General features: G+C 35.2%; 4 protein-coding genes across 5 annotated transcripts; all 4 read left to right on the plus strand.

The window, feature by feature from the left end:
* The first annotated feature begins 498 nt into the window (after positions 1-498).
* Positions 499-4895, plus strand: LOC145602093 (uncharacterized). 2 transcript variants are annotated; one of them, XM_081658239.1, is made up of 2 exons: positions 499-1181; positions 3888-4895. In XM_081658239.1, exons 1-2 carry the CDS (start codon positions 1025-1027, stop codon positions 4586-4588), a joined length of 858 nt encoding a protein of 285 aa, XP_081514365.1. In that variant the 5' UTR covers positions 499-1024; the 3' UTR covers positions 4589-4895. The 2 variants fall into 2 exon arrangements, with proteins under 2 accessions (XP_081514365.1, XP_081514366.1); XM_081658240.1 differs by having other exon boundaries at positions 503-1181; positions 3891-4892.
* A 3061-nt stretch (positions 4896-7956) lies between these two features.
* Positions 7957-11222, plus strand: LOC145601638 (uncharacterized). Its single transcript, XM_081657689.1, has 5 exons — positions 7957-8470; positions 9354-9717; positions 9838-9908; positions 10725-10823; positions 10969-11222. The coding sequence occupies exons 1-5, from the start codon at positions 8120-8122 to the stop codon at positions 11053-11055; spliced, it is 972 nt and encodes a 323-aa protein (XP_081513815.1). The 5' UTR covers positions 7957-8119; the 3' UTR covers positions 11056-11222.
* Positions 11223-13880: 2658 nt separating this feature from the next.
* LOC145601474 (uncharacterized) lies at positions 13881-17526 on the plus strand. The gene is made up of 7 exons (XM_081657491.1): positions 13881-14199; positions 14287-14458; positions 14544-14593; positions 14964-15264; positions 16483-16671; positions 16790-16972; positions 17083-17526. Exons 1-7 carry the CDS (start codon positions 14021-14023, stop codon positions 17326-17328), a joined length of 1320 nt encoding a protein of 439 aa, XP_081513617.1. The 5' UTR covers positions 13881-14020; the 3' UTR covers positions 17329-17526.
* Positions 17527-19119: 1593 nt separating this feature from the next.
* On the plus strand, positions 19120-21878 carry LOC145601138 (protein NRT1/ PTR FAMILY 6.1-like). The gene is made up of 4 exons (XM_081657083.1): positions 19120-19510; positions 19646-19863; positions 19980-20560; positions 20655-21878. The coding sequence occupies exons 1-4, from the start codon at positions 19276-19278 to the stop codon at positions 21487-21489; spliced, it is 1869 nt and encodes a 622-aa protein (XP_081513209.1). The 5' UTR covers positions 19120-19275; the 3' UTR covers positions 21490-21878.
* Positions 21879-22336: the final 458 nt, after the last annotated feature.

Raw genomic sequence — 22336 nt, forward strand, 5'->3', positions numbered from 1 at the left:
TTGGGGAAATATGAGATAATTAATTGTGAATGGGCCCTTGTAAACGAATTCTTGAATGTATATATATATATTAAGGTAAAAGAACTTTGAAACATTAGAATTTCTAAAGATATATTTAATTGTTAGTAAAAGAGAGAAATTTGCGAGAAGGGGTTAATGCTATATATACAAGAGCGGGTGATGAGAATCGATCCCAAGATCTCCTAAAATTATATTGAAAGGGGTTCTCTAACCACTTTAACTATCCCTCACTCTGAATAATGCTATTATCATGAAATCGAGTATAATACAAAGTAAATGATAAAATATATCCTAAACTTTGACTAAATATATATAGTAGCATGCTTATTAAGAAAATTAGAAAGACCAAAAAGGTGATGTTGAAGAAGCGGCTCACAGTTGAGTTAGATTATTATAGAAAAAGAAGAAAACCCTTGAATAGTCGCATAACACTATAAGAGGCAAAAAAAAGGTGGTGAAAGAGTAAACCCTATTTTTTATTTTTCTTTTGGTTTCTCATATTGGATATCTAATTAAGAAGTTGATCAACTGTTGAGCATAGCATAGAGATAGAAGCCGCAACTGGACCACTAGTAGCACGCAGCTAGCTACCTTAGCTTGTTTAGAAGATAGAAGCCCCACACTCAAGTTGCAACTTGCATGTGTTTATGTCAAGTTGCATCTCCTACTTGACCTTGGATCGTACTTAATTACCTCATATCATATTTCATAGATCCTTTGTAAGCTTTAAGATCAAACTAAGAGATCGTTATTTACCACTAGATCAAGCTTAGCTAGAGGTACTACGACGATAGTACAGACCTATAGAGTTACAGTGGATCCAGAAAGCGGGCATAATGGGAAAAGGCCGCTTCCCCAACAAACATCTCAAGAAGAGAAACAACATCATCAAGATGAAGATTATGAAGCTTCTGGAAAGAGGCCATCAACATCCTCTGATGAACAACAACAACATAGCTACTCATCATACTATCCGCCTCCTCTTGCAGAAGCATCTCATGTAATGGATTGGAGAGATCAGAAAGACATGAAGCTTATGGTTTCAGCCCTTGCTCAAGTCATGGCCTCCGCCTCCGATTCCGATCATCTGTTATCGTCCGGCGTACCAGCTCATGATGCTTCACAACATCAGCCCTCACAAGATCAACCAAGTACAGCTGGTACGTGTATTTATTACTCTTTCTTCATGCTTGTACTAGCATCATCTACTATATTTGCTACTAGATCCCAACTGTTTTTGGTTTTTTTTTTTTTTTTTTTTTTTTTTTTTTTTTTTTTTTATCACTAACAATTAAGTTTACTTAGTTGTAATTAGATTTGTGCACTAGCTTAACTAATATAATTGCTCTTCTTATAGAATTAGATTCTAGCTATCTAATATATAATTAGAATGTGTGGTTGAGATCTCAATTTATTGTCCCTAATCAGCTTAGAGAATATGGATACCATAAAGTTAAGATTCAAACAATTACTGTATCCAACACTCAAATTATTATTCTATTCGTCCTTTTAAGTTCCTTTATCTTTTCCTTTTACGAAAGATGATCTTTATTGTTCTTTCAACTTATACCTTTTTCTTTTGAGGAAAACTTTTTCCTCGTTTTGCCCTTTACCTTAAGCACACAAAACCGCACTCGCAGCCCTTTTTTTTCCCAACTTTGCACACCAATTGCTCTATTCTAACTCGTTACATATGTTCCCATCATTTGCCTTAGCTTATTGGATTAGTACGTGACTATGTGTGTAAAAATAAGGTTACAAGAGTGAAGTAGAAAAAATAGAGGAAGTAAGAAAAAGATAAGGTTAATATGCTATTAAGATGAAATGATAAAAATTGATAAGAAAATAATAAGTACAAATAAAATAAAATAAAATAAAATAAAAAAGGTGAAAGAACTATTTAAGTTCACACTTGGCTGGTTTGGCGTGAAGCCGTGAATGATATTTCTTTGGAGTTTCCCTGCCTTGTAAGTAGTACATGCGTAAGGGATTCTCTTTCTTAGCTTTTCCCTTTTTTGTTTTTCCTTAAATATTTTCTAAAAAATACATAATTAAATTACTGACGTTAATATATTTATGAATATATGTTAAGAATATGATTTTGTTGTTAGTCTGCCTAACTGACAAATTTAAGTAAGACGACATGATTACTTATTATAATTACATACTTTGCTTTACTTGTTTGAACAAGTCTACATCAAATATCACCACATTCTTCTAATTTTAATCGTTGTTTTCGTCACTATATTGGACCATATACAATATCAAAATCACTTTCGTGTTTGAAATATCTAGAAATCCACGTGTATCAATTTGGAAACTTTAATTTTTTTTTTTTTTTTTTTTTACTAATTTGTTTGGCTCAAGAAAGCTCTACTTCAAAAAGTTAGGTACAAGTTTGATCAACCAGATGTTTAGTAGATGCTTTGAAAATAGTATGTGCTTCCATTGATTTTTTTTTTTTTTTTTTTTTTTTTTTTTTTTTTTTTTTTTATTTTCGAACGGAAAGAAATGATATCATTAAATAATAGTCGTACGTCACCTATAATAATAAAGATCGGTAAACCACAGATTTAGAGAAAATATTAAAACTTTTACAATCAAAATCATAACTAATTTGCATATTTGGCATAGGATACTCCACCGCTTCAAGCTTGACGCGAGCAATGATTTTCGATGTCTTTGCATTTTTCCAAATTGAGACCTTCGCAATCTGTGCTGATGTTTTGATTGACCAATTGATGACAAATCCCAGACCTATTGTTCTTAAGGATTATATACTCATTATTTTATAGTAAATTTTTTTTTAAAAGTCTCTGGCTTTTAGGCTCAAAATTTCTCATTTTACTTTCACTTATTTCACATTTAAAAAGTTTGAATAAGATAAACCAAGACTTTGTATAAGTTTAGATAAGATAATACAAGAACTAAGGGCCTGTTCTCTTAAGCTTTTTTCAATTTAGCTCCAATAAGTTCAGTTCGATCAGTTCACTTCTTATCTTAATTTTCTTCTCTCATAAAATATTCAGTTCATTTCAACTCCAATAAGTTCAGTTCAGTTCTTATTATAATTTTCTTCTCTCATAAAATATTTAGTTCAGCTCTCATAAGTTCAGTTCAGTTTAGTTTAGCTTCAATAAGTTCAGCTCAGTTCAGTCAATTAGAACAGGTTCCAATAGACTCTATTAAAATATATAAGTTTGAGAATACTTAAATAAGATAAGTGAAATATGAGTGAAAAGTATACTGTGTAAGTGCATGTCAAAGCTAGTTAGTATTCAATCACTTGCACACTAAAATATTAACTTTTGTTGGTTCATTTGCCTAAAGTAGTAAAACTTATGCAATTAAAAAGTTATGCACTAGGGTGTATTGTAATAACAGTTATCGTCAAAATATAAAATTCCGAACTTAAAATTCTTAAATTTGATCATATATATGTTGCTTATAGTATTTAACATTTTCCCTGCATGTTACAAATACATGCATGCATCTAAACCTAAATTCACTCCGATCAATATGTATATTCATAGTTGTCAGCTGTCATCCCCACCTATTCCTTGGCCTAACCATAAAAGGGCATTTTCCACGCACCTACCTCCTTAAATAGGTCTTTGTACTTTTTTTTGTCGATTCCATTTTCATGTCATATGATTTGATTTATTTTGGATCATCTCAAATTATAATAATATCCTACAATTGGTATAGTATATGCACTCTCTTATGAACCTCTTTGTTTGTCTCATTTGTTTTTTTACGTGGTTATTTAAATGCATTATCTTGTCATCTATCAGTAAATAAGACTTGTATAGTTATATGTAACGTAACTATAAGAAAATAACTAATGATCATACCTACTTTTAAAGTAGGTGAGGGAAGTGGTAAAAAAAGACATTACAGAGGAGTGAGACAAAGGCCGTGGGGAAAATGGGCAGCAGAGATTAGAGACCCAAAGAAAGCAGCAAGAGTTTGGCTAGGAACATTCGAGACTGCTGAGGCAGCTGCCATCGCATACGACGAAGCAGCCTTGAAGTTCAAAGGCACCAAAGCCAAGCTCAACTTCCCTGAAAGAGTTATCTATGGTCATCCTCACTACTACATGGCTAATAACCAGTATCATACATCGTCGACTACTACTACTGCTACTGCTGCTGCTACTACAACTTCTACACATGGTCAAGCTCCTAGTGGAATAATGTCATCTTCGATTTTGTCACATCAGCATAATCAAGATACTACCAGTAATACCAATATATATCCACATCTTGTGCAATACGCACAACTTCTTTCTAGTAACGACGTAAACTTCCCTTATCTCATGACACACCTCTATCCACAGACTAGTGCCAATACTAATACAACTAGTAGCAACAATAACTATTATTATTCTACATCGGCGTCTCAATCTTCTACCATGACTTCAGCAGTGAATCAGGCCGTGCCACCACCTCGGTATGAAGAGTGGGATTTCGAGAGTTTTTCTACTACCAGCAGCAGCAGCAATAGCTCCTCTCAATATTGTAGTAGCTCCTCTAATTATAATAAGAGGCCTGGTCCCGATATATGATCGAGAGTTGCCCTAATATTTGTTTTTGTTATTTTTTTCTGGATTATATATATTGTGCCACCATTTTTTTTTTTTTTTACTTCAATCCAAACAACTGATCTGATCATCTACATGCAATGCTAGCTCCAAACTAATATGCATGCCTAATTAAGCTAACTCTTTCCCAAATTTATCTTGCACTATTTCGTTAAATTTTAAACTCTCATCTTTTACAATTTTAGTCGTACGTAATATGTTTCCATATATATATATGGTCGTTATAATTAGATAGAACATGACTGAATTTGACAAAATTACCTGCTCTTTAAGATTCACGTGACCATCATGTGCAGGTCAACACCGGAGTCCAACGGGTCACTCTTGGAAAATGGCTAGGTTTCAACTCACAATCCAAAATGCCCTGTTACGTACATATAGTATAGTACCCTTTACATAAAATTAAAGGTCATTTCTCATAACGAGCCACATAAAAGATTATTTATCACAAAATTTCCTATTATTAATCGTAATTTAGTTAAAATGCATATTCTTTTATGTAATTTTCAACTCATACCATTTTGAACAATTTAGTAAATGTTACAAAGGTGATGTGCATTATAAAAATTCACGTAAATAATACTTCCTCAACTTTCCATATGTTTGACTCTTTTGCACTATTTATATAACTTTGACCATTAACTTAATATATTGCTAAAAATGTATCAATATAAAGCTTTATAATATCAAATTTTGAATAATTTTTATTAGGACAGTTTTCAAATGGGTATAATAAAATTGTGGCCATTATATTAGATTAAATCTTAACCCTTGATCTACTTTAACTAATACAAACCGTTGATTGGGAATTAAATTTAACTAAAAAAACAAAAAAAAATAAAGTTATGTCAGTTTCTCCTTCAATACTTTGTTTTGCTTCTATTCTGTAATCAAACATGAAACATGTTTATATTTAATCTCCAATTGTTTCTCATATCAATGTCCAAGTTTCTTATCTATTGAATGTTCCATAGATCCTTCCCCTCCTGACCTCCTCAATTCATTTGTTGGGGAAAAGCTTAAAGTAAAATATGCACGACCATGAAAACAGTTAATTCGATCAGATCTTCAATGACATATTCATGTTCTTATGATTTTTTATTTATTTTTTTTTGAAAAATTTGGATCAACAATTATTTCCATTGTATTTTAATTTGTTATAATAATCCTTTAAAATCTAAATGAATAGAGAAGAATTCCAAAAGAGAGAGGATTATGGATCAAAATATTGAAGGAGAAACTGAATCAAGAACGTGTTTTGTTTGGATAAAAAAAAAAAAACAAAACTGAATAATTTATTATCTAAATCAACAATTTATATTATTAAGTCAAAATAAATTAATGTCTGGGATCTTATCTAATATGATGGCCAATTATATTGTAGTCACTCAAAAGTCATCTTTTTTACTAGTATATAACCGTGTGTATATATATATATATATATATATATATATATATATATATATATATATATATATATATATAATATATATATATATAAAGTCTAACTAGTGCATTGACAATATTTTATATTACCAACTTTTTTATATCTGCTGCCTATTTCATTTCGCGTTTGCCATATATTGAAATCTAACGAGGCATTCCAAACGGAGGGTTGAGAGATATATAGAAGTGTCTCGCAGGGCAGGTTGGTCATTTTATGCGGATTTAAATTTTGACTTTGTAAATTCAGTGGTACAAAATACACTCTCAATGGTACAAAACATAATTTTAGTGGTATTTCAAAATTGGTTCAAATGTCTCATTAGACTATTAAATAATACCATTAGAGATTTACTGGTACAAAATACACTCTCAGTGGTATACAATACAATTTCAGTGGTACTTACAAAAATGCTCAGTGGTACAAAAATTGCTCTCAATAGTTGTAGTCCCAATTCTTTTTGTCTTTCTTTACACGTGAAATCATTTCTGACGAAAAGGTGGACCCCCTGTACCCTTTTTTCAGTCTCTCTTCCTTTCTCCCTCTTTCTACTTCCTAAGACATTTGTTAGTTTATTTTATGTTATGAGATACTGTTAGCACTGTCAAAACGGTTTGACAGTTCGGTTTCAGTTCGATTCGGTATTTAATCGGGTCGGTTTGGAATCGGTTTAATTGTCTCACGGGTCGGTTTTGGTTCGGTTTAAATAGTTATCGGTTCGATTCGGTTTCGGTTTATTGTTAAACGGTTTTAATTCGGTTCGGGTTGTAAACAGTCTGGGTAGTAAACGGTTCAGTGCAGACGGGTTGCGGTTTGTTAACGGTGCGGTGTAAACGGTTTTTATCCCGGTTCAAACAGTTTTGGGTTGGAAACGGTTTCGGGTTAGAAAAAGTTCGGTTCTTTTTTGGTTCAGTTTATAACTGGTTCGGTTTTTTTTTCGGTTCAGCTTTTAACTGGTTCGGTTCTTTTTCGGTTCAATTTATATCTGGTTCAGTTCTTCGATGGTTTAACCACTTTAACGTTATTCATATTGGTTCCATTTCAAGTTTACTAAATTACGGTTCGGGTCGGTTTTCGGTTTCAAAAAATAAATTGTTTATCGAGTTGTTTGGATTCGGGCAGTTAAATGGTTTTGGTTTGAAATTTGATAGTACTTGCTAACCTTTTGCGTTCACAAGTTTTATATAAAGTCGCGAATCATTTCATATTTAGGCATCATATTATAAACAAATTCTCATTGATTTTATAAATACATATTATGTTCTGTTTCAAGTTTAGTCATACTGATCTTACTAGTTATTTTCCCGTCAAAAAAAAAAGTTTGTAAACGGTTCGATTTAATTATATTCCCGTCAAAAAAAAAAATCCATTTAATTATATAAAAAAGTTTGTAAACGGTTCGATTTAGATCGGTTTGGTTCATAAACGGTTCGGTTTATAACCAGTTTGGTTTACAATCAGTTCGGTTTTTAAATGGTTCGGTGCAAACGAGTAGCAATTTGCTAACAGTTCGGTGTAAGCGGTTTTTTTGCCAGTTTAAACGGTTTCGGGTTAGATACGGTTCGGTTCTTTTTCGGTTCGGTTTTCTTTCAGTTCGGTTTATATTTGTTTCGATTTGTTAACGGGTTCGGTTCTTATACGGTTTAACATTATTCGGGTCGATTCGGTTTCGGGTTTACTAAAATACGGTTCGAGTCGGTTTTCGGTTTCAAAAAATTCGGTTTTTAATCGGTTCGGTTCTCATTTAGATCGGTCGGTTTCGGACAGTTAAACGGTTTCGGTTTGAAATTTGACAGCACTAGATACTGTATTTTATTTTGTCTCACAACCTTTAATTTATACTCCCTCGAAATCTAATTATCCCGTAGTTCCCAAACAACACAAGTAATGTCTCACGTTGATAATCACACTTTATAAGGCTAACAGTCAAATCTACACACTTAAAAATAGCGAGGCCATACAATTTGGGGGTGTGAGAGAGGGAGAAGCGAGGAGGTGGTTCCAATTAAAAGCAGACAAAGAATTGTGTCGAAGGTTGAGAAAGAATTGCGATGGAAACGACAGTAGTGGGAGTTAGTATGGGAACAACAGCAGTAGGAGCAGCAGCAGCAACTATGAGTCGACCGTTTAAGATGACGAGAATCATCCGGAACAAGAATTACATTTGTCAGAAACAGTATCATCATCTTCATCTTCATCTTCGTCAGCAAAATTCTCAACTCAAATTGAAGTTTGGAGAAAGCAGCAACAGCAGAATAGCAAATTTTGGTGAAGTGAAATTGGGGGAAATTGGAAGACTTAGAAATTCTCGTCAATTTCAATGCAAAGCAATTAATCAAACCCAAAACGTCTTTCAAGGTGTTTATGGTCCCTGGACTATTGACCCGTCCGACGTTCGTGAGGTTTTTTTTTTCTCTCTCCTCTTTTTTTGCAGTATCCATTTCTATCATTCAAACTAATTAATTTTCTAATTTGGTTTAATTATTGCTATGATATCCTTTATAATCTGTGTTATATTGATTACACAAACATAGCTCAATTAAGGATTATACTATAAACAGTTGTTGATAGAATTAGTAGCCTCATACGAGGTATCCCAATTATAAATTCACTTTGGTTCCGTTTGTTTTAATAGAAAATATGATTGTGAAAATGGTTTTTCTTTGTTTGTTTGATTAATGGAAAGCTTATCGAAAGAGAAAATTGGAAATAATAGAGAGGGGAATAATAGAGGAGCGAAAACATAGGAGCTAGGAGTAAAAGGAAAATGTGGCGTAACTTGTTTACAAAAGGAAAATGGGTTTCCTTTTGTAAAAAATTAGCTTTCCACGCATGTAAAAATTGTTTTATCAAAATAAATTGGAAAAATGAAGGAACATCATTTTCTTGAAAAATGTTTTACATCAAAATAAACGAAGCCTTTGTGTTTTCTTATATTCCATTTGGGTGCTTTGGTGTGTGATTAGTTCTTCATGTTGATTTTGTTGAAAGCCTTTTGGTATGTGTCTAGTTTTTTTGTTTTTCTTATACTCGGTTTCCCATGGTATTGGTGGTGCTTTTTGGGGACTTGGGATTGGTGAGAGTTACCATTTGGTGAAGCTTCTTTGCATCAACAGTTTGCATCAACAGCCAGCCACTAGCTAGTCAACCAGTAGAAAAATGATGGTCCTAATTATTTATTAATACATTATCCTAATTAAGAGTGATTTACTTATATTTTGGTGATGTTTCATCATGCTTTAAGCTTGATGACAACCCTTTTAATTCTAGTATGTTATTCCAAAGGTGATTTTATATAGGTCTGGACTTGTGACGGCAGCTCTCTCCTTTGTTCTTGCCTCTTCAACAGCTTTTTTGCCTGGTGACTCTTTGTTAAGCGACATCCTCAAGCAAAATTTAGATCTCTTCTATCTGTTGGGATCCACTGGACTGGGTTTGTCATTATTTTTGATTCACATCTATGTAACCGAAATCAAGCGCACCCTGCAAGCACTTTGGGCCTTAGGTACCGTTGGTTCATTAATTACGTATAAGGCCCTTGCTCAACCGGCTGGTGAAGGCCTGGTGCAATATGTTGTTGATAACCCAACTGCTGTCTGGCTTGTGGGTCCTGTTTTTGCTTCTCTCACGGGACTGGTTTTCAAAGAAGGTATGTGCCCATAAAATCACTACCATTAGGGCTTCTAGGCCATTGGGTATTTCCTCTTTATGAGCCCAACTGCATCTATTGCTGCCAATCTTCGGGACTAACTATTGTTTTCTCACATAGGCCTCTGCTATGGGAAGTTGGAAGCTGCTGTCCTTACTTTTATAATTCCTATCAGTCTTCTTGGACACCTGGTACTACTACTCTTGCAAGTGAACTTTACATTTTGCATTTAATTGGTATCTTTCTCAGCAAAATGGGGGAGAACCCCTGAAGTATGTTATGATGCTTTCACATGTATTTGCTGGTGTGGATTATGGTCCTTAAACTTTTACCTAATAATAATAGTAGCCATATACTAATATATGACTAAACTTTTTTGCCAGTCATTCCCAGCTGCTTGGTGATATTCATTAGTTTATTTTTATTCTGCATAAAAGATCGACTTGCCATATTATTGAAGTTTTGTTACAGGGACTACTGCATAATAGAATCGTTCTGCTCTGTAGAAATGTTTGAGAATATGTTCAGTATTTTATGTCATTTCTCTGATATATTCTTATACATGTAATTTTCAGTGACAGAAAATAAAATTGTGCAGATAGCAAAATGAGATAAATTACAAGTCATGTTTTAACTTTTTTTGTGAACAATTTCTGATTACATTTGTATAAAAGATTTACTTGCCAAATTCTAGAAGCTATGTGAAGTTGACCACTTGACCCTTGTGGAATAGAATTGTCCCGTTCTTGAGTGATGTTTGAGGATATATTATGAGATTTATGTCAATCCTCTGTTATTTTTATACTCATACACTGTAATTCTGAGCAGCAAAAACTACCTGCATAGAATAAACTTGTGTTTAAGAAAATACCGTGAATATATTTACAACTATTTTTTTTTCCCGCTATAAATTGTGATGTATTTGTGGTTCTCAGCAGAGACGTAATGTTATAGTTGCCTTCTGTTGTTGATTTGGGCCTTGATGTGATCGACATGACTTGTAACAGACTGGCATATTAGATGATTCAGTGAAATTGAGTCTCCTGGGTGTGTGGATGGCGCTCTTTATCGTGTTTGCTGGAAGAAAGTTCACTCAACCTGTAAAGGTACATATCTTGCCTTTGTAACATTTTGGAAATCTTTCTTCTCTTTTGTCATATGTATCACCATTAAAAATCTTCATTTGACTACATTTTAGATTGATATGACCTGAACTATAGAAGTTGTAATTCCAATTTTCTGAAATTGCAGGATGACATTGGTGATAAGTCTGTATTCATGTTTAATGCTCTACCGGAGGAGGAGAAGGCAGTTTTGCTTGAGAAGCTTAATCAGTGAAGGTTTTAGTTCACGTCTACCTTGAGACCTAGAATATATGTGAATTTTGTAAGTATTTCAACCATTTTGTCAGTCTGTAACTAACTAAATACAGTACCATCCATGAAATTTTAAGCATGGTATCGGTATCTTGCTGTTGAAAATTAATATATATTATTCACAAATAACTTCCTGATTATGTTCCTCTTGTATTCTCTTTTAAAAGCTTTGTCTATTCTCTTGATAGTGAGGTACTGAAATTCTGGCCTGAGCGCCTTGTTGCCTTAATATACCCCCCTGCGTATTATTGTTGTTAAATATCCCATCATTTCTTTATACGTAGTACTGTATCTATTCGGAGGTGACATTTTACACTAGCTGCAATGTTCGGCTCTCTCTGTGAAATCCAACTACCAAGGGCAACAACCAATGAACTTTTTATCCCAGGGCCATCAGAAACATGTTGCTCTGAAGAAAACATTTGTAGAAGAGAAAAACAAAATGTTTCACATGTATGTATGAACTTCCGGGCAAAGGGCCTGTTAGAGGGTTATACAACACTGTTAATTCTTGCTGTTTCACATGTATGTATGAACTTCCAGGCAAAGGGCCTGTTAGAGGGTTATACAACACTGTTAATTCTTGCTGTTTTACCTATTTGATTAAAAGAAACCATTTATTTGTTATTGCAGAATGCAACAGGTTCTACAACCATATAAAGTGCTGTTATAACTGGTACTCCCTCCGTTTTTTTATATGCATCACTTTGACAATTGCACTATTCACATACCATGGTTGACTTAATTTTTTCACATTTAAAAAATAAATAAATGTTATTATATAGTATATCATTAGATTTGTCATAATGTCTAGTTTCATAATATAATTTTGTTATGATTTTTACTTTTGCACAATTAAAGATATTAATGGTCAAAGTAACGTCTCGGCAAATGTGTCGGTCAAACTGATGTATAAAAAAAAAGGGGAGTAGCAGACAGAACCTGCTGTTTTACTTAAATTATTAAATTTTTAATGAAAAAAAAACAATGTTTTTGGCCGGAAATTTTTTTACGTGGTGTTGAGATTACTTTAGTATAATATATAGATAGATAGATAGATATAGATTGAGCTCAGTTCAGTCAATGAGAACAAGCCCTTAGGGATAAAGATGAGGATGAAACATTATATCCTTTTCTAGATTGAAAGCATAGGGATAACCTATAGTTATTTTTCCCTATCCTATTATCTTTATCATTTTTCTCTCATTTTATCCTTCTTATCCGGCCTTATCCGTAATATCATACGCCACATAATGTGAGTAATTACTAATTAGTGTCCTTATACGTTAACTTTTAGAAATTTTGTAAAGGTGTCACTAAATTTAGAAATATGACTATTTATGACGAAGAGAACCTAAAATTTATTTTTGTTTTGACGAAAAAGAGAACCTAAAATTAAAGCCCTCGAATGCGTTATTATAAATTTATTTATTTATTTTTTTGAGTGCTTATTGTAAAGGATTTTTTGACATTTGCTACCACTAAAAACGCCTCTCTTCAGATTCACTACCAATTTTAAAAAAAAATTTACTTTACTACCACCATAAACAGAGTTTGTTAAAAATAACTACCTTATACCTTACACCGTTATAATTTCCGTCACTAGGGCTGTACCACCGTCTAGCCACCTTCTTGCCACCCTCCCACCCTCCAGCCTCCCTGCTACCACCAACAACGATCCTTGTCTCACCACCGCACACAACACCTCCCTCCACCATCACCACCACAAAATCTTGCAGCAGCACCCACCTTCATCGTCGAGGCAACACCACGCACCGCACCTCCTCCATTAGCACCAGCACCGCAAAACACCACCACGCACAGCGGCATATCCCCCCTTCAGCAGCAGCAGCACCAACACCGTCACCAAATTGCGACCAACCACGAAGCCAACCCCACTCCCTCCCCTTGAAAACCCGATCCAAGCCCCCTCCCCTTGAATTAGGGTTTGAGATTTGCTCAATTGGGGTTTTTGGCTGGGATCGAGGCGGGTTTTCGAGGGGAGGGGTTGTCGGTGGTGGTGGTCTGGGTTTGGGGGTTAGGGTGGTGTCGTGGTGGTGGTGAGGTCTGGGTTCGTGGGTTTTGGGTATAGGGTTGTCGGTGGTGGTGGTGGTCTGGGTTTGGGGGTTTGGGTGGTGTCGTGGTGGCTCGTGGGTGAGGAATAGAGAGGGGGGTGAGGTCGCCGGCGCCGACCGACTCTTTTGGCACCGGTCGCCGGCAGGGGGGAGAGGGAGGGTGGGTGGCAGTTTAGGGGGTGGGTGGCAGTTTAGGGAGGGGGTGGCAGTGGGTGGCTGGGTTATTTCTTTTCTTTTTTTCATTTTTTTTTTTAATTTTTTTTTAAAATTAACTTAACGGATATCCTAACGGATTCCGTTAAGTGGTAGTTATTTTTAACAAACTCTGTTTTGTCTGGTAGTAAAGTAAAATTTTTTTAAAAACTGGTAGTGAATCTGAAGATAGCTACTTTTAGGGTCTGTTCTCTTACGTTGAAATTCAGTTCAGCTCAGCTCCTAATTTCCTTCTCTTATAAAATATTCATTTCAGCTGAGTTCAGTTCAGTTCAATTCAGCTGAGTTCAGTTCAGTTCAGCTGAGTTCAGTCAATGAGAACAGGCCCTTAGTGGTAGTAAATATCAAAAAAATCCTATTGTAAATTATCTTTTCCATTACTCAATCTTTATCTTTATTATTTTAAATTTTTAAATTTTTTTGATAACAGGGTCATGGTTTCCGAAATTGACCTTCACCAACCCAGCTCATGAGGTAACCATAGAGGTAAGAGAAAATCCAAGCTCTGTTCCCAGTTCCCAGTTCCCAACAACCAACCTGGTTTTCAAAAATAAGGTGGGCAATATATAAACATAAACATTCCTGCTATTTTTATTTCCTACTCATTCATAAACCCTAACCCCCATTTCAAATCAATCAATGGCGACAATATCAAAGATTCTAAACCCAGTTACAGCATCATCTTCATCATCATCATCGAAATTGAACAGCAGATCTTCAACTTCTCAACGATGTTTCATGATTGATTTCAACAAATCCAGATTTTCATCATCTCGATTATCTCTACCTACCAATCGCACCTCATCTTTCCCCTTTCTGTAAGTTTCTCTCTCTTTTCTTCTATGATTGTAATTCATCTCTTCCGATCTTACTTGATCTGAAAATCTGGGTTTGAATTTGAACAGAGTGAAATGCTCGCAATCTGGTGGAAATGGAACCCCAATCAAGAGAACGAGTTTGCATGAATTATACGAAAAGGAAGGACAGAGTCCTTGGTATGATAATCTATGCAGACCTGTTACTGATTTGATCCCTTACATTGCTAATGGTGTTCGTGGTGTCACCAGCAACCCCGCGGTATTCTATCGACTTTCTCTATCTATCTTTTTGTGTCTTGTTTCGACTTATTTGCTTATCATTTGGATACTCTTGTTCTTTGCAGATTTTCCAGAAAGCCATTTCCTCTTCAGATGCTTACAATCATCAATTCAGGTATTTATTTATTGATGATATTCAAGATTAGTATAGTATAATCTTTAAGCAATGATGAGTAGCTGTTGTGATTATAGTTTTGAAGTGAATGATAGAGCGCAATCGAAATTACATGTGGACTAACTTGGGCTAATATATCATTACTTATTTGATCAAAATGAAATTAAGCATAGTTGTGATGAACTTTGTTATAAACTCAAAAGAGAATTGAGAAAACTGTATGAAATGGAGGGGGCAGTAAATTTTATTGAAAATGTTATTGATTTGAATAATAACAATATCAATCAATCCGACATGAGTATGCTTTTGAGTATAATATTGTGATTATCATACTCATTTTTTTTGTAATTGTATTGGAATTAATATGCAGAGAACTGATAAAATCTGGAAAAGATATTGAGAGTGCTTACTGGGAGCTAGTAATCAAGGATATTCAAGATGCGTGCAAACTTTTTGAGCCAATATATGATCAAACAGATGCAGCTGATGGTTATGTGTCAGTTGAAGTTTCTCCTAGACTTGCAGATGACACTCAAGGCACTGTGGAAGCTGCTAAGTGGCTTCATAAAGTCGTGAGTCGGCCAAACGTATACATTAAGATTCCAGCTACTGCTCCCTGTATCCCTTCGATAAAGGAAACTATTGCCAACGGTATAAGTGTCAATGTTACTGTAAGTCACTTTCTCTTTAGAGATTATACTGCCTATCAGATTAATTGTGATAATCTTATCAAATGTTGAATGTAGCACTGTAAAGATCTATTATCTTGTTTTCTGGCATGCGATTAGACTACTATGCTTTATAAAATTTCTGTTTGGTTAATCTCCCATGACTGTCTAAGTGTCTGCCGTTTATCACTTTATCTGCTAAAGGTTTAGTCTAATCAAATTGCAGTCCTTTTGAGTTGTGTATTCGTAATATACATTCGACGCTCATTCCATTTTTTAGCCAAACTGATCTTGACATGACTACATGAACCATCAGCTTAATATATACCCCTTTTGAGTAAAGGTCATTGTATAAAGTGTTTTCAGTTTGGTGCTGCATAAAGTTATTCAATAACACAAGTTTTCACATCACAACACAACTTCCAGGACAGACCATAATAATACCATATCATTCATTATGGTCTGGTGTTAAACCCTTTAGCATATGGTTACTAGGTAAATTTTCTTCCTATAGAGAGAAGTATAATAGTCAAAACATAACTTTAGAACCACTCGTGTCTTCACACAAAATTAAGATGATATGTTCATTAGTAATTTTCAACTATGATTCTAGAAAAGTATTGGTTAGTAATCTTTGTTCACTATAAGCAGAGTGCAAAAACATAAGGGCTCTTTAACCCTTCTAAAAGATATACCTATTATTTTTTTTAGTTTAAATTTAATTTTCCAACTTGTCAATTCACCCCCCAATGGGCATGGCATACAAAGAGATGTCACCTCTGCAACCATTGTTGTAAATTGTGATCTTGACCGCAGCCTTTGTTTTTTGGATAACTCCTGTATAGTACAGACATATCTTACCTTGTTCATTATGGTTTGTTTTGGTGTGTAGAATTGTATTTGTGCCAACTTTATAGGCAATACCTTGATATAAAGAACAGAGAGTTTTCTGCAATCGATTGAGATGCTGTATGTTGATACATAAGTTATTTTGGTGTGATAAAATCAATGGCTGGCACTCGTGTGTTTATATGCTTTTTGTTTTGATGCTCTCTGGCTTGCACAATAACAGCACTTCATTAGTTTATTATGAAACTGATATTGAGGTGGCAAGATTGTATCTAGTGTGTGCATGAGGACCAAAGTTTAAGTTCATATTGCTTAGAATGTAATATAATATTATCATGGCATTTAACTGTGAGGCTCTGTGCAAATGCGCAGCTTATTTTCTCTCTTTCCAGGTACGAGGCTGTGATAGATGCATACTTAGATGGGCTGGAGGCTTCTGGTCTCAGTGATCTCTCCAGAGTGACAAGTGTTGCTTCCTTTTTCGTCAGTAGGGTTGACTCCCTGATTGACAAATTGCTTGAAAAGATAGGAACCCCAGAAGCTCTTGATCTCCGTGGGAAGGTAACATGATCTGATTGCCTTTCTTTTTTAAAATTTTGGTAACAGATTGCCAACACTTTTGAGGATTCTGAATGTTCTTATATGATCACTCTTTAATTTGACTATTTTGCTAATACAGGCTGCTGTGGCCCAAGCAACTCTGGCTTTTCAACTGTATCAGAAGAAATTTTCTGGTCCAAGATGGGAAGCGTTGGTTAAAAAAGGCGCCAAGAAGCAGAGGCTATTGTGGGCTTCTACAAGTGTTAAGAATCCATCATACTCAGATACTCTCTATGTAGACCCTCTGATTGGCCCTGATACTGTAAGTAAATTGCATTTTAAACTTTCCTTAGGTGATTGTGTTTTGAAGTGATTATGTACTTCGTGTAAATGGTTGAAGGACTCAACCTCGAATTTCTCCTTTTTTTTCAGGTTTCAACCATGCCGGATCAGGCCCTTGAAGCATTTATTGACCATGGAACAGTCTCTAGAACCATCGATGCAAATGTCTCTAAGGCTAAAGGTATTTACAGTGCACTTGAGAAGTTGGGGATTGATTGGAACCAGGTGGGCTCTCAGCTGGAAGTTGAAGGAGTAGACTCCTTCAAGAAGAGCTTTGATAGCCTGCTTGATACCCTGCAAGAGAAAGCAAACTCCCTGAATTTGGTAAACCAATGAGTGAAATTTCCATTGAGTTTGTGGAATTAATCATGTATTTTAGTCAGTGTATAAGTGGTTCTAATGCTTTTATCTTTCCTATACAAAAAGAGGGAAAACTATATATTGATGTCGTTTAAGATTTGAATAAAAGTGGCCGGATCGCTAACTGATAGGTGTGTCTGCTTATCTGTTAGTTGTGGCATGCAATTTGCTGCAGTGTGATTTTCATAATATTAACTCATGAGGTTAAGATGAAATAGTTAGGCCCTTCCATTTTTTTTCCATGAAAGTCGATTAGCATTTCCATATCATTGATACCTTATTGTTATCTTTATAGCATGATTCTTGTTACCATTATACCACATATTAGGCTATGTTCCTTTCAAAGTTTATTTTAATTTATTTTATTTTTTTAACTTAATCTTGGCTTTGCCTTGATAAAGTACTCGTATTTATTAAAAAATCAGTTTCAACAAGGGAGATAATTTCTTGATTAGCAAAAATGATTAGACATAGTTGGTATGATTTCAAACCCATTGTCCAGAATTTTACCATTCATATGACCATACCCAATCATTATCTACTAAAGTCGTACTCGTATCTGCTTTAATTGGACAGGTGTGAATGTGTGACTTAGAATCCGCAGTGTACAAATCTACCATTTATATTCTTGGAATCTCTTACTAGTTACTACTGTACTTTTTCTTTTTTGATGAAAGGGTAAATTTTAACCTGATTGTCGGAAGGGCATTTCAGACATTTCTAAAAATATGTAAAATACAGAGTAGTAGCTTTTTATCATCTGAAATAAGGTGAAGTACACAATAATGAGGTGGTGGTCAAAGTTTCCAAGAAAGTCACAATGTAGGGCAAACCAGCATTTGTATTTCTATGGAAATATAATCGCAATATAAATGGCCTTGCAGTTGGATCATAAATGCGAAAAACCAACAAATAAGAGTTTATTATGGTCAGTGGACAAAATTCTATACTGCAATTCAACAACTAGCGACTAATAACTATTGTTGTACTGTAATTGTTAGCCGCGTTAAGAAGTTAATAGCCACTCCACTTTTCTTTATTACTTAATGTTTTATACTCCGTATTATTATTGACTTTAACGCTATTTACATGTATTAATGTGATCATTCTGAATAATTTTATCTACTGACTTTTACGCTATTTACATGTATTAATGTGATCATTTTGATTAAATTTAATCTACTTCATAATAAAATATAAATACAAATGTTATTTGTAAAATATATACTGGTAACTAACTGGTTTTTTTACTTTACAAAAAAATATTATTGATTTTTCTGAGTGTAAATGATCAAATCTGTACGTTAACACATACTCCCTCCGTTTTTTTTTTATGCATCACTTTGACAATTGCACTATTCACATACCATGGTTGATTAAATTTTTCACCTCTAAAAACTGAATAAATGTTATTATATTATATATCATTAGATTCGTCATAATGTCTAATTTCATAATATAATTTTGTTACAATTTTTACTAATACACAATTAAAGATATTTATGGTCAAAGTAGCATCTTGGCAAATGTGCCGGTCAAACTGATGCATATAAAAAAAACAGAGAGAGTATAAAACTAATCAAAGAAATAAAAATAAAATTAAGAATAAAAAAAAAAGAGCCGTACATTAATTAAAAATCAGAAATTGAAATGACAAACATAAATGATAAGTATTGTGAAGGGGAGTTAAATACCTGTCAACCATCAACTAACAGACCTTGCTATCTCAACATTAATGTGATGCATCTTGTATAAAAAAGGCCCATACATACACACTACTGTAGCCCTCACATCTTTGTACCACAACCAAGCATAAAAATTAACTTTGGCATGATCCTAATTCTAATAAACTTAGTGGTGAGAATTCAGTCACTTTTATTTCTTCTGTAAGAGTAATAACAAGTTACAACTTCTGGTGCTGAAATGGGTAGCAGAGAAATCAGGTCTCCTGAAGATCAAGTCATTGGAACACCAACTTCTATGCAAAATTTTAAGAGAAAGAAGCTTGGAACCTATTTTATCGAGTCCGATGACAGACGAGGAGCACTTGGCGGAGGTTATACTGTAGGGAGTACTCCTGTTAACCTTCACAGGAAACCCATGTCTGAAGCTGATATCTCTAAGACTGGTGGTTGGGTTGCTGCCTTTTTCATTTTCGGTACCTTCACTCTGCCTTTTTTTTTTTTTTACTACCTCCGTTTCATATTATTTGCAACTTTTGAATATTTTATATCTCACAAATAATACCTGAAGGATTGTTTTTTTTTTTTCTTTATTTTTACCGTTGTTGCAGGAAATGAGATGGCTGAGAGAATGGCGTACTTTGGTTTATCAGTTAACATGGTTGCTTTTATGTTCTATGTTATGCATCGGCCCTTCTCGAGTTCTGCTAATGCTGTCAATAATTTCCTGGGAATATCACAAGTGTCGTCTGTGCTCGGTGGCTTCCTAGCTGATGCGTATCTTGGTCGATATTGGACTATTGCAATTTTTACAACCATCTATCTTTTGGTAACCACTTTTATACCTGAATCAGATCATCCCTTTTTTACCTCCTGTATTTCCAATAGATTCATTTTTTTAGTTGAAGGTTTCTCTGATTTTTCTTGTATGCATTGAATTTGAAGGGGTTAACAGGAATAACGTTAATTGCAACTATGAAGTTATTTCTGCCAAGCCAAGAACAATGTGATCAGATAGCAATCCTTCTAGGAACCTGTGAGCCGGCGAAGCCATGGCAAATGCTATTCCTCAACACGGTACTCTACATAACAGGGTTCGGAGCAGCAGGCATAAGGCCGTGTGTCTCTTCTTTCGGAGCTGATCAATTTGATGAACGAAGTAGAGATTACAAGGCTCACCTGGACAAGTTCTTCAACGTATTCTATCTGTCTGTCACCTCTGGGGCTATCATAGCGTTTACTGCAGTCGTCTATATACAAATGCACTATGGATGGGGATCTGCGTTTGGTTCGTTAGCCTTGGGTATGGGCATCTCTAATGCACTATTCTTCATTGGTACTCCTACTTACCGGCATAGGTTGCCCGGGGGCAGCCCTTTGACACGAATCGCACAAGTTCTGGTTGCAGCCTTCAGAAAAAGAAATGCTTCTTTCTCCAGCAGTGAGCTGGTTGGCTTGTATGAGCTTCCAGGAAAAAGATCTGCTATCAAAGGTAGTGCTAAAATTGAACACACTGATGACTTCAGGTAAACAACCATGTTCCCACTTTTATTAACAATCATTCAGTCCCACAAACTAATTCGTAATAATAATAACTAACGTACATACTGGCTGCTGTAGATGTTTGGACAAAGCAGCCCTGAAGTTGCCGGAAGATGGCGCAGATCCAAACCCTTGGAAGCTTTGCACAGTGACTCAAGTGGAGGAAGTCAAAATCCTGCTAAAACTCTTGCCTATACCAGCTAGCACCATTATGCTGAGTCTCATCTTAACAGAGTTCTTGACTCTGTCTGTTCAACAAGCATACACTTTGAATACTCACATAGGCCGTCTCAAAGTCCCAGTGACCTGTATGCCTGTGTTCCCTGCCCTAAGCATCTTCTTTGTGCTTTCCCTTTATTACTACATATTTGTCCCTATATCAAGGCGCATCACTGGACATCCTCACGGAGCCTCTCAGCTTCAAAGGGTCGGCATTGGCATGGTAATCTCTATCCTCTCGGTCGCATGGGCTGGAGTGTTTGAGAGGTTCAGGAGAAATTATGCAATAAAACATGGGTATGAGTCCAGCTTTCTCAGTCCAATGCCGGATCTGAGTGCCTTTTGGCTGCTAATACAGTACTGCCTCATCGGAATAGCTGAAGTCTTCTGCATCGTGGGATTGCTGGAGTTTTTATACGAGGAGGCTCCTGATGCCATGAGAAGCATTGGATCTGCCTATGCAGCAGTTGCTGGGGGTTTGGGGTGCTTTGCTGCGACCATTTTGAACAATATTGTTAAAGCTGCCACCACAGATAAAAATTCAATGGGCCGTTCTTGGTTATCCCAGAATATCAACACAGGAAGATTTGATTATTTTTACTGGCTTCTTACAGGACTTAGTATTATCAATTTCTGTGGTTTCCTCTACTCCGCCCACAAATACAAATACAGAGCAGTCCACGCGGGACAATAATAGAAGGCAGGAGCATCCAACTCAACCCTATATCTAAGAATGATTTTTATATATTGTGTTAAAGCAGGTTGATTTAGGACTGAAATTTTAATTATTTAAGCCCAGTATTTGACTATTGTTATACTGCATTTCTGTAGCATTTGAACAAAACATCAAACATTCTTACTCCACAGTTACACCAAATAGAAATGTACAAAGGAAGAATGTATTTGTAGATTACCTGTTATGTCAACAGATATCCCGGGGTGAATTAGTTTCTAAATTTTGCATTTGATGGTACACGACAAGAAGCATGGTGCAGGCAAAGCAAATATTCTATATGACTACAGAGTAATTGTGAGTAGGTGATCTAGTTTGTCCCTCCAAAATACAAATACTTGTCTTCTTAGGCAGTCTCTACAATTCTGCATGATATTTCTTTGGGTTGTCTAAACTGCTCATGTGCCCATATGCCTTTTTACATCACAGGACAGCAAAAATAGATATCGGCCAGGGTGTAAATCTGCATATCTATACCTACATCTATAGCAAATTATAAGCATCTCAAAAATTTAGCAAAGATCCACTAATCGTAATTCAGTTCATGGTTTTTGTCATAAACATAATTAAAATGAATTCACTTACAAAGCTGATCATACCAATTCTCATAGTGCTTTCATGGTTTTGTGTGCTTCGACCATGGTTGCCAGGTAGGCGTTACAGGTACACCAAATTTCTCTCCCTTTCCATGGTTCTGACAAAAGCAAGTAAAATCTCCAGTTACAAGCCTGTTCATTCTACAGCTCACTGCTCGTCTCAATCATACCCAAGAGCTACCTTTAATTCATTCAGCTCTATTTCAGCTTCC

The sequence above is a fragment of the Chenopodium album genome, chromosome 21 (assembly GCF_948465745.1).
Source record: "Chenopodium album chromosome 21, dcCheAlbu1.1, whole genome shotgun sequence".
NCBI classification, from domain to species: Eukaryota; Viridiplantae; Streptophyta; class Magnoliopsida; order Caryophyllales; family Amaranthaceae; genus Chenopodium; species Chenopodium album.